At 45.3% G+C, this 11,812-nt stretch overlaps 1 protein-coding gene across 5 annotated transcripts in view; it reads right to left on the bottom strand.

The window, feature by feature from the left end:
• Positions 1 to 848: 848 nt before the first annotated feature.
• The window catches only part of nod2 (nucleotide-binding oligomerization domain containing 2), a 59,027-nt gene continuing 48,063 nt past the window's right edge, over positions 849 to 11,812 (bottom strand). For 4 of the 5 annotated variants that reach the window (XM_068049437.1, XM_068049433.1, XM_068049436.1 and 1 more), the window contains 2 exons: positions 6,872 to 6,955; positions 849 to 1,094 (listed from right to left, as the gene is read on the bottom strand). In XM_068049437.1, the coding sequence (XP_067905538.1) occupies positions 1,022 to 1,094; positions 6,872 to 6,955 (157 nt within the window). In that variant the 3' untranslated portion in view covers positions 849 to 1,021. Of the gene's footprint in view, positions 1,095 to 6,635; positions 6,784 to 6,871; positions 6,956 to 11,812 lie in introns of those variants that run through there. The other variant, XM_068049435.1, reaches the window with a different exon arrangement.

Genomic DNA, 11,812 nt, shown 5'->3' with positions numbered 1-11,812 from the left:
GTCAACTTTTTGTGTGGATAGTGGATCACATAATTTATTCCTGCAGCAAATATAAGTGACAATGGGAACTAACGGTGAAGAGAAAATTCTCCCAAAAATCTTCAGTAACTCACAGTTGATACTTAAGCAACAGTGATTTCTAGGCTTACATCTGTGCAGAGTAGCAAGAATATGATAAAATGTTCCAGAATTATTCTGTAACAATGAACAAGAGAAAAAAATGGACATCAAGAAACATGGGCTAAATGCCTTCCTTAGCTCTGTGGTAGCAGTCTTGCCCCTGAATCAGGTGGTCATGCACTCAAGCCCCACTCAAGAGACTTGAGCACAAAATCCAGGCAAACACTTTACTGCAATACTCAGAGAATGCTACACTGTCAGAGGTTCCGTCTTTCAGATAAGACATTAAACAGAGGCCCTGTCTGGATGATCAAGTGGACATTAAAGATCCCACAGCACTATTTGCTGAAGAGCAGGCAAGCAATCTTCTAGCTAGCATTTTTTCCCCTCAACCAGCATAACTAAAAGAAAATATGATCTCATTGCAATGTGTAAATTGGCTGACGTGTTTGTCTAAATTACAACAGTGACTACAATTCAAAAATACTTAATTTGCTGTGAGACACTTTGATATGTCCTGAGGGCATTAAAAAGGTACCAAAATAAATGCAAGTTCTTTATTTAAATATAGCACACAAGCCTCGGATACTGGAGAGAGTCAGGATCACAGGAGGAGATAGGAACAATAAAAGGAGGGAAATGTTGTAAGTGAAATCCACCGTGTTAACCATGCAAACATAAGAACCATTCCAGTGAAGAACAGAAATAAAACCACAAAGAGCAAATGATAGGATAAAATAAAAAATGTTTAATAAAGAGATGACATTTATGAATATGATACTGACCATTACAAATTTCTCTCATCTATAAATATAGTTCATGAGACAGAAACACAGCAGCAGAGTTTTTTTTAAATGAGGGAATTATCAAAAGGTCACAAAGTTCCCTTTTCAATTTTGGATCAAAATGTCAATCTTCCTTCTGCTCTGGTCATTTCTTTGATCTCCTCTGCAGTAACTTGATTTCCTCTTAACCTGATGAGAAAAACAACTCAATATTTTTCATGTAACTCAAGTTTGTTTTAGAATTAGTTTGAGCTGCACAAGATTCCTACTTGTGCTGTAAATAGAATATGACAGACTGCGGAGTCTGATAGCTTCTTCAATACCCTGCCTCCTCCCATCAAAATTTCAGTCCCTTCTCTTGAAAATCACACTTAGATATGCTTCCAGGGACATGTGCAGCCCTATGGTATCTCTGCAAACAGGTATTACTCATAGCCAACTTTGGACAGAGCATTGAAAATCTATTTGAGTTCTGGGGACATTACAGGTACATAAGAAATAGGAGCTGGAGTAGGCCATTCAGCCCTTCAAGCCTGCCCTGCCATTCAATAAGATCATGGCTGATTTGTCCCAGGCCTCAACCCCTCTTTCGGGCCTGCTCTGCATAACCATTGACTCCCCAAGATTTCAAAAATCTATCTACCTCCTCCTTAAACACATTTAGTGACCTAGCCTCCACAACTCTCTGAGGCAGAGAATTCCAGAGATTCACCACCCTCTGAGAGAAGAAATTCCTTCGCATCTCAGTTTTAAATGCGTGTCCTCTTATTCTGTAACTATGTCCCCTATTTTGAGATTCCCCCACCAGTGGAAACATATTCTCAACATCTACCCTGTCAAGCCCCCTTAGAATCTTATATGTTTCAATAAGATCACCTCTCATTCTTCTAAACTCCAATGAATAAAGGCCTAACCTGTTTAGCCATTCTTGATAAAATAACTCCTTCATCCCAGGAATCAGCCTAGTGAACCTTTTCTGAACTGCCTCCAATGCTAGTATATCCTTCCTTAAATATGGGGACTAAAACTGTACGCAGTATTCCAGATGTGGCCTCACCAACACCCTGTACAGTTGTAACAAGACTCTAACCTCCGAGCAATAAAGGCCAAAATTCCATTTGCCTTCCTAATTACTTGCTGCACCTGCATGCTAACTTTTTGTGTTTCATGCACAAGAACACCCAGATCCCTCTGTACTGCAGTATTTTGTAGTCTTTCTCCATCTAAATAATAATCTGCCTTTTTATTCTTCCTACCAAAGTGGATGACCTCACACTTTCCCACATTGAACACCATCTGCTACGTTTTTGCCCATTCACTTAACCTATCTATATCCCTTTGCAGATTCTTTGTGTCCTCATCACAACATGCCTTCTCACCTACTTTGGTATCAGCAAATTTGGATGCTCTACACTCTGTCCCTTCCTCCAAGTCATTAATATAGATAGTAAATAGTTGAGGCCCTAGGACTGATCCTTGTGGCACTCCATTAGTTACAGCTTTCCAACCTGAAAAAGACCCATTGATCCCAACTCCCTGCCTTCTGTGTGTTAGCCAATCCTCAATCCATGCCAACACATTACCCCCAATACCCGGAGCTCTTATTTTGTGCAATAATCTTTTACGTGGCACTTTATCGAATACCTTCTGAAAATCCAAATGCATTACATCTACCAGTTCCCCTTTACCAACTCTGCTTGTTGTATCCTCAAAGAACTCCAGCAAATTTGTCAAACCTGATTTCCCTTTCATAAAACCATGTTGGCTCGGTTTGATTGCATTATGTTTTTCTAAATGTCTAAAGGTAAGGTGAATCCTATCTATAAACAGGAAAATAAAACTTGTTGAATCAAAATTTTCCAGTGATGGCGGTCTCAATATTGAGCTCCAACATCAGGCCGATGGGTAGGATGCTAAAGTGTCACATGCATGAAACGTCACCCTAACTTGCCGTACATGTGTCCTCTACAGTTTTTACAATGGGGGGGGGGTGGGGGGGGGGGGGGGGGTGGTGGTTTCATGCGTCCAAATGTCCTGCTGTGGAGAAGCGAGTTACTTCATTAACCTATTTAAATCGGCCTCCCACAGTGCAATTGACTCCATTTAAAATTAACTGCTACTGTGTGAGTTTCCCCAGAGGTTGGGGAACCTGACAGTAAAACGGAGGCAGGAACTGCTGGCTCCACAATGTAAATACGTTCTCCAACACTCCCCGCCCCTCCCTCGGCACCTCAAAGAAGCCATCAGCCTCCCTATTGCTGATCGCAAACTCTCTCTCTCCCACCACTCCCAATCATTGACTTTTCCCCCAATCACAATGTACAGCGATCACTGCATTCCATGCCCCTCTGATTGCCATGGACCATCACCAAAGCCTGCTGCTGCTGGTTTTGCCTCCTGACCCACTGACCAGACTGTCTATTTAGCCAGCTGCTGGGCAGGAAACAGGTCCAAAAATTGATAGAGGTCCTGCCTTGAAGCTTAACAGAAAATCCACATTCCCAGTTCTTTGGCCGAGTTCAGCATCCCCTGTACCCACCCAGTAAATAAATCTGCTAAACACTGCCCATGTTAATTCTCACCACAAAAATAATTGCTTTGTTTAATGTAGATATTGTAGACTGCATCTTTAGCAATAATCAATGATAGCAGGATGTTTTGGATGAGAAGGCCTAAGAAAAAAGGCCGAGGAGGAGAGGTGACTTAATAGAGACATATAAGATAATCAGAGGGTTAGATAGGGTGGATAGTGAGAGTCTTTTTCCTCGGATGGTGATGGCAAACACGAGGGGACATAGCTTTAAGTTGAGGGGTGATAGATATAGGACAGATGTCAGAGGTAGTTTCTTTACTCAGAGAGTAGTAGGGGCGTGGAACGCCCTGCCTGCAACAGTAGTAGACTCGCCAACTTTAAGGGCATTTAAATGGTCATTGGATAGACATATGGATGAAAATGGAATAGTGTAGGTCAGATGGTTTCACAGGTCGCCGCAACATCGAGGGCCAAAGGGCCTGCACTGCGCTGTAATGTTCTATGTTCTATCTTAACATCCCATTGAACTGTTCAATTGGATTGCCAATGTTTCTGCTTTAATGATTGGAACAAAATAATATGGCTTATTTAATAATTATCATATGCAAGGTCAGGGCAGATGGTGGGCTGGATTTTATGGCGCCGGCGAGGTTCCTGGCAAAAATGTGGGGGCGGAACCCCTTTCTGAGCCCCCACACCCCAGTGCGATCTTACATTGTTCCGGCACTTAAATGCCTGGCGCCATCCCTTTAAAGATGGGGTTTCCACCTCTAAGAGCTGCCAGCCCTGTGATTGGCCGCTCCCGGTGCTGCAGAGGCCTTGGACCCAGGCCCAGCGCTGGACACCCAGTCCCTGACGAGGGATGGGAGTAGGAGAGAGGGCGTTACGTGCAGGGGAAGGGGTTCCAGGGAGTTGGAGTTTTTCCTGGCGGGGTGTCTTCCATGAGCCCAGGTGCCTCATATTACTGGGTGACCTCCCTGCATGGAGTCAACCTCTGCTGCTAGTTAAATACGAGTGGCGGGGGAAGAGACCCTTAAGGGCCTCAATTGGCCTCTGGCTGGAAAGGCCGTCGTCGGCCTATCCTGCCTCTGACAAAAGCTTGGCGATGGTGAGGCAACTGGCCCTTCACCCCTACCTCCCATCGCAATTCTATGGCCAACCCTCAACTCCGACCTTGTCTTGGGGGCCCAGAAAATAGAACCATAGAAAAAGTTTGGCACAGAAGGAGGCCATTCAGTCCATCATGTCTGTGCCGGCCGAAAAAACTAGCTGCCCAATCTAATCCCACCTTCCAGCACCTGGTCCGTAGCCTTGCAGGTTACTCATGTCCCCTCTAATCCTTCTACCAATCACCTTAAATCTGTGCTCCCTGGTAATTGACCTCTCCTCTAGGGGAAATAGGTCCTTCCTGTCTACTCTATCTAAGCCCCTCATAATTTTGTGCACCTCAATTTAGTCACCCCACAGCTTCCTCTGTTCTAAGAAAAACAACTCTAGCCGATCCAATCTTTCCTCATAGCTGCAACTTTCAAGCCCTGGCAACATTCCTGCAAATCCCCTCTGTACTCTCTCCAGAGAAATTATGCCCTTCTTGTAATGTGGTGACCAGAACTGTACGCAATACTCCAGCTGTGGCCTAACCAGCACTTCATGGTCTCTCACTTCTTCGACCCCTCTCAATATTCTCCTGTTTATTGTGTATTCCCTTGCTTTGTTTGCCCTCCCTAAATGCATTACCTCACAATTCTCCGGATTGAATTCCATTTGCCACTTTTCCATCCACTCAACCAAACCATTGATATCTTTCTGAGTCTATGGCTATCCTCTTTACTATCAACTACACAGCCAATTTTTGTGTCATCAGCAAATTTCACAATCATGCTTCCCACATTTAAGTCCAAATCATTAATATATACCACAAACAGCAAGGGGCCAACACTGAGCCCTGTGAAATGCCACTGGAAACCGTTTTCCATTCGCAAAAACATCCGTTGACTGCTCCCCTTTGTCTCCAGTTACTGAGCCAATTTTGGATCCAACCTGCCACATTCCCCTGGATCCCATGAGCTTTCCTTTTTCTAACCACTCTGTCATGCGGGACCTTGACAAATGCCTTACTAAAATCCATGTAGACCACATCCACTACATTACCCTCATCAATCCTCCTTGTTACTTCCTCAAAAAACTCAAACAAGTTAGTGAGACATGACCTGCCCTTAACAAATCCATGCTGACTATCCCTGATTAATCTATGCCTTTCTAAGTGGCAGTTTATCTTGTCCCTCGGAATTGATTCTAATAATTTACCCACCACCGAGGTCAGACTGACTGGCCTATAATTATTTGGCCCATCCCTCGCACCCTTTTTAAACAATGGTATAATGTTCGCAGACCTGCAATCCTCTGGTACCTCGCCCGTATCCAGCGAGGATTTGACGATGATCCTCAGCGCATCCGCTATTTCCTCCCTGGCTTCTTTTAAAATCCAGCCTGGTGTTTGGTTTTGCCCTTCAAAAAATCTCTGCCTCCATTCTTATTTCTTTCAACTCAGTTTCGCTCTTCAGTTAGCACGGAAAATTAAAATCTAAGTGTGCTCACCGCAGAACTGATGGGGCTAAGTTAGAGCTTAAGGAACCACTGTTAATATACACACACACGCACGCACAGGGTAGTGGAAATCTAAATCTCTCCCTAGAGGCTGTGAATGCTGGGCCATTTGAAATTTTCAAGACTCAGATTGATGCATCTTTGTTAGGTTCGGCTATCAAGGGATATGGAATAAAGGTGGTTAAATGAAGTTGAGGTATGGATCGGCCATGATCTAATAACAGCTTTTTCAGATCACACAGTGGCGCAGTGGTTAGCACTGCAGCCTCACAGCTCCAGGGACCCGGGTTCAATTCGGGGGACTGCCTGTGTGGAGTTTGCAAGTTCTCCCTGTGTCTGCGTGGGTTTTCTCCGGGTGCTCCGGTTTCCTCCCACAAGCCAAAAGACTTGCAGGTTGGTAGGTAAATTGGCCATTATAAATTGCCACTAGTATAGGTAGGTGGTAGGGAAATATAGGGACAGGTGGGGATGTGGTAGGAATATGGGATTAGTGTAGGATTAGTATAAATGGGTTGTTGATGGTCGGCACAGACTCGGTGGGCCGAAGGGCCTGTTTCAGTGCTGTATCTCTAAACACAAACCTGTAGACAGATGTGGTTGTGTGGTCCGAAGAAGCTTGTAATTGCATCATTTGCCAACGCAGACTTGATGTGCTGATGGCCTCCTTCTGTGCTGTACTATTTTATAATTCTATAACGGCGGAGCAGGCTGAAGGGGCTGTCCAGCCTACTCCTGTTCCTAAAGGTTGAATACAGTGGTTTCTCAATGAATACAGCTGGAAAGTCCACAATGTATTTGGTTTGTTCATTTTTAACTCAGTACTTACCACACAGATGCAATAGTAACATTGTGCTTCAAAGCTTTGACAATTAACTCCATTCCTTTTCTGCTGATCCTATTATTAGCCAGCCTGCAGACAGGAACAAATAGAAAACCATGGTATGGACGTTCTGTTCATGTATAATGAGGTTACTCATGTAATTTGGCCAGCCTCCAATATTGTTCATCCATACTAGGCAAATGACGTCAACCTCTAATGCCAGGCCAAAACCTTATTCATTCAGTGAATGAAACAGTGTGGCTCAGGATAAACTATGACCATTTATACCATTGGGTTATGCATCAGAAATAGTACAGACTGCCCACTTTATTGTCCTGGTCTCTCCAAAAGACCGGAAAATACCATGGGACTGTGTGGCTCAGGCTAAACAACTTTATGTTTAAGAGAAAGTAATATACAGAGAAGCAAAATAAGACAGTAGGTTTAATGACCAATACAGTTCTCAATTCTCATCACTGCCTTAAAACCATATTCTGATATAAAAATTAACAGTCCTCCCACGAGCATTTGTTCATAAATAGATGTCTTTGCAGACACCAAGCTTGATCTCACCTCAGTAATTTGTGAACTTGATTGAACTGAACTGAAGAAGCTTGGTCTGACCCTCAGATATCTCAAACAAAAGATCTGTCAAAAAGTCAAGTGTCTTGCTAGTGGGATATTATCTGATGGGTGGCAATTACAGGTCTATCTCTCACAAAGCCTGATAATCAATTTAAAATGTATCTATTACTATACCTGGACATGTGGGGGATAGGAGAGATGTATGAATGGGCATCCACTTTGTCAAACTCCAGACAATTGGAATTAGTGGCTGGGTGCCCAGAAAACGGTGATGTTGAATTATGTGCACATTCATCTACTTTTGTGAAACATAGCTCATTTTGATGACCCAGAATTGCTGCTGCACTTTCACAGGAAAACACATATAAATGAACTTATTCAGTCAAAAAAAGTCAAAAGGATATCTAAGAATATAGCCAGCAATGCTTCATCTGCAACACTAATACTCAGTTTTTGTCAGTACAGACTGTTTTGATTGATCAGTTTAAGGGGTGCGTCTGGTGGGTTTATTTGGTGGGCGGTGCCTGGTACTTGCGGAGGACTGGAGCATGTAATGCACTTGTGGCTACCAATGGTTGGCGGTGGAAGGGTTTGGTGTAGAACAAAAACATCGGAAGGGCGGCACAGTGGCGCAGTGGTTAGCACCGCAGCCTCACAGCTCCAGGGACCCGGGTTCGATTCCGGGTACTGCCTGTGTGGAGTTTGCAAGTTCTCCCTGTGTCTGCGTGGGTTTTCTCCGGGTGCTCCGGTTTCCTCCCACAAGCCAAAAGACTTGCAGGTTGATAGGTAAATTGGCCATTATAAATTGTCACTAGTATAGGTAGGTGGTAGGGAAATATAGGGACAGGTGGGGATGTTTGGTAGGAATATGGGATTAGTGTAGGATTAGTATAAATGGGTGGTTGATGTTCGGCACAGACTCGGTGGGCCGAAGGGCCTGTTTCAGTGCTGTATCTCTAATCTAAAAAAAAAAGGTAAAAGGGAGCTCAATACAAAAATGTTACCCTGGCTAGAGGGATTGTTTCCATGACGAATGGGATGAGACTGATGGGAGGGATGAGGATGAGATGATGGAATTGGTTTAAGTGTGACAAAATGGCAGGGACAATTATTTGATACAACTTATTATTCCAAAGTTTTAGAAAAAGCGGTCAGGTTCACTAATGTCCTTTAGGGAAGGCAGTCTGCCGTCTTTACCTGGTCTGGCCTACATGTGACTCCAGACCCACAGCAATGTGGTTGACTCTTAACTGCCCTCTGAAATGACCGAACAAGCCACTCAGTTGTATCAAACTGCTACCAAGTCTATTAACAGGAATGAAACTGAACGGACTACCCAGCATTGACCTAGGCACTGGAAACGACAATGGCAAACCCAGCCCTGTCAACCCTGCAAAGTCCTCCTTACTAACGTCAGGAGGCTTGTGCCAAATTGGAAGTGCCGTCCCACATACTAGTCAAGCAACAGCCTGACATAGTTATACACACGGAATCATACCTTACAAACAATGTCCCTGACACCACCATCACCGGGCATGTCCTGCCCCACCGGCAGGACAAATCCACCAGAGGTGGCGGCACAGTGGTATACAGTCAGGAGGGAGTTGCCCTGGCAGTCCTCAACATTGACTCTGGACCCCATGAAGTCTTATGGCATCAGGTCAAACATGGGCAAGGAAACCTCCTGCTGATTATCACCCCCCACCTCTCCCCCAACCACCCATCCCGACTGATGAATCAGTGCTTCTCCATGTTGAATACAAATTGGAAGAAGCACCGGGGGTAGCAAAGGCACAGGACGTACTCTGGGTGGGGGCTTCAATGTCCATCACCAAGAGTGGCTCAGTAGCACCACTACTGACCGAGCCCTAAACGACATAGCAGCTAGATGGGGTCTGAGGCAGGTGGTGAGGGAACCAGCAAGAGTGAAAAAACAACTTGACCTTATCCTCACCAATCTACCTGCCGCAGATGCATCTGTCCATGGCAGTATTGGTAGGAGTGACCACCGCACAGTCCTTGTGGAGACAAAGTCCCATCTTCATATTGAGGATATCCACCATCGTGTTGTGTAGTACTACCACTGTGCTAAATAGGATAGATTCCGAACTGATCTAGCAACTCAAAACTGGGCATCCATGAGGCACTGTGTGCCATCAGCAGCAGAATTGAACTCAACCACATCTGTAATCTCACGGCCCGGCATATCCCCCACTCTATCATTGCCATCAAGCAGGGGGACCAACCCTGGTTCAATGAAGAGTGCAAGAGGGCATGCCAGGAGCAGCACCAGGCACACCTAAAAATGATGTCAGCCTGGTGAAGCTACAACACTTGGACTACTTGCATGCCAAATAGTGGAAGCAGGGAAGCATAGACAGGGATAAGTGATCCCATAACCAACAGATAAGATCGAAACTCTGCAGTCCTGCCACATCCAGTCATGAATGGTGGTGGACAATTAAACAGGAGGAGGCTCCACAAATATCCCCATCCTCAATGATGAGGAAAGCCCAGCACATCAGTGCAAAAGACAAGGCTGAAGCGTTTGCATCCATCCTCAGCCAGACGTGCCGACTGGATGATCCATCTTGGCCTCTGCCTGAGGTCCTCAGCATCACAGATGCCAGTCTTCAGCCAATTCGATTCACTCCACATGATATCAAGAAATGGCTGAAGGCACTGGATACAAAGGCTATGGGCCCTGACAACTTTCCGGCAATAGTACTGAAGACTTGTGCTCCAGAGCTAGCCACTCCCCTAGCCAAGATGTTCCAGTACAGCTACAACACTGGCATCTACCCAGTAATGTGGAAAATTGCCCAAGTATGTGCTGTACACAAAAAGCAGGACAAATCCAACCTGGCCAATTACCACCCTATCAGTCTACTCTCGAACATCAGCAAAGTGATGGAAGGGGTTGTCGACAGTGCAATCAAGCGACACTTGCGTAGCAATAACCTGTTCAGTGACTGTCAGTTTGGGTTCCACCACAGTCACTCGGCTCCTGACCTCATTACAGCCTTTGTCCAAACGTGGACAAAAGAGCTGAACTCCAGAGGTGAGGAGAGAGTGACTGCCCTTGACATCAAGGCAGTATTTGACCGAGTGTGGCATCAAGGAGCCCTAGCAAAACTGCAGTCAATGGGAATTGGGGGTAAACTCTCCACTGGTCCCCTGGACCTCGTACAAAGAAAGATGGTTGTGGTTGTTGGAGGTCAATCATCTCAGTCCCAGGACATCACTGCAGGAGTTCCTCAGATGGCCAAACCATCTTCAGCTGCTTCATCAGTGACCTCCCCTCCATAAGGTCAGAAGTGGGGATGTTTGCTGATGATTGCACAATGCTCAGTACCATTCACGACTCCTCAGGTACTGAAGCAGCCCGGGTCCAGATGCAGCAAGACCTGAACAGCATCCAGGCTTGGGTTGATAAGTGGCAAGTAACATTCGCATCACACAAGTGCCAGGCAATGACCATCTCAAACAAGAGAGAATCTAACCACCTCCCCTTGATGTTCAATGGCATTACCAGCGCTGAATTCCCCACTATCAACATCCATGGACCAGAAACTAAACTGGACCAGCTACATAAATACTGTGGCTACAAGAGCAGGTCAGAGGCTGGGAATTCTGCAGCGAGTAACTCACTTCCTGACTCCCCAATTCCTGTCCACCATCAACAAAGCACAAATGAGGAGTGTGATGGAACACTATCCACTTGCCTGGATAGGTACAGCTCCAACAACACTCAAGAAGCTCCACATCATCCAGGACAAAGCAGCCCACTCGATTGGCATCCCATCCACCACCTTCAACATTCACTTCCTTCACCACCGACACACAGTGGCAGCAGTGTGTACCATCTACAAGATGCATTTCAGCAACTCACCAAGGCTCCTTCGACAGCACCTTCCAAACCTGCAACCTCTACCACCTAGAAGGACAAAGGCAGCAGATGCATGGGAACACCAGCATCTGCAAATTCCCCTCCAAGCCACACACCATCCTGACTTGGAACTATATCGCCGTTCCTTCACCGTCTCTGGGTCAAAATCCTGGAACTCCCTTCCTAACAGCACTGTGGGTGTAGCTACCCTCCTAGAACTTCAGCTGGTCAAGAAGGCAGCTCACCACCACCTTCTCAAGGACAATTAGGGATGGGCAATAAATAGCCAGCGACGCCCATATCCCATGAATGAATTTTAAAAAGTTAAAAGCATACTTTAGCATTGATTCTACAGACAAAGAAGATGATAACAGTCTATACCCTCCAAAGTTTCTACACAGTCTAACTCCAACAGGCATGCCATGGCACAAACTTAGACTCAAGGAAGGAGCTGTTATAATGTTGCTCCGAAA

The sequence above is a fragment of the Heterodontus francisci genome, chromosome 17, assembly GCF_036365525.1.
Source record: "Heterodontus francisci isolate sHetFra1 chromosome 17, sHetFra1.hap1, whole genome shotgun sequence".
Lineage (NCBI taxonomy): Eukaryota > Metazoa > Chordata > Chondrichthyes > Heterodontiformes > Heterodontidae > Heterodontus > Heterodontus francisci.
This window is presented reverse-complemented; position numbering and strand designations above follow the sequence as displayed.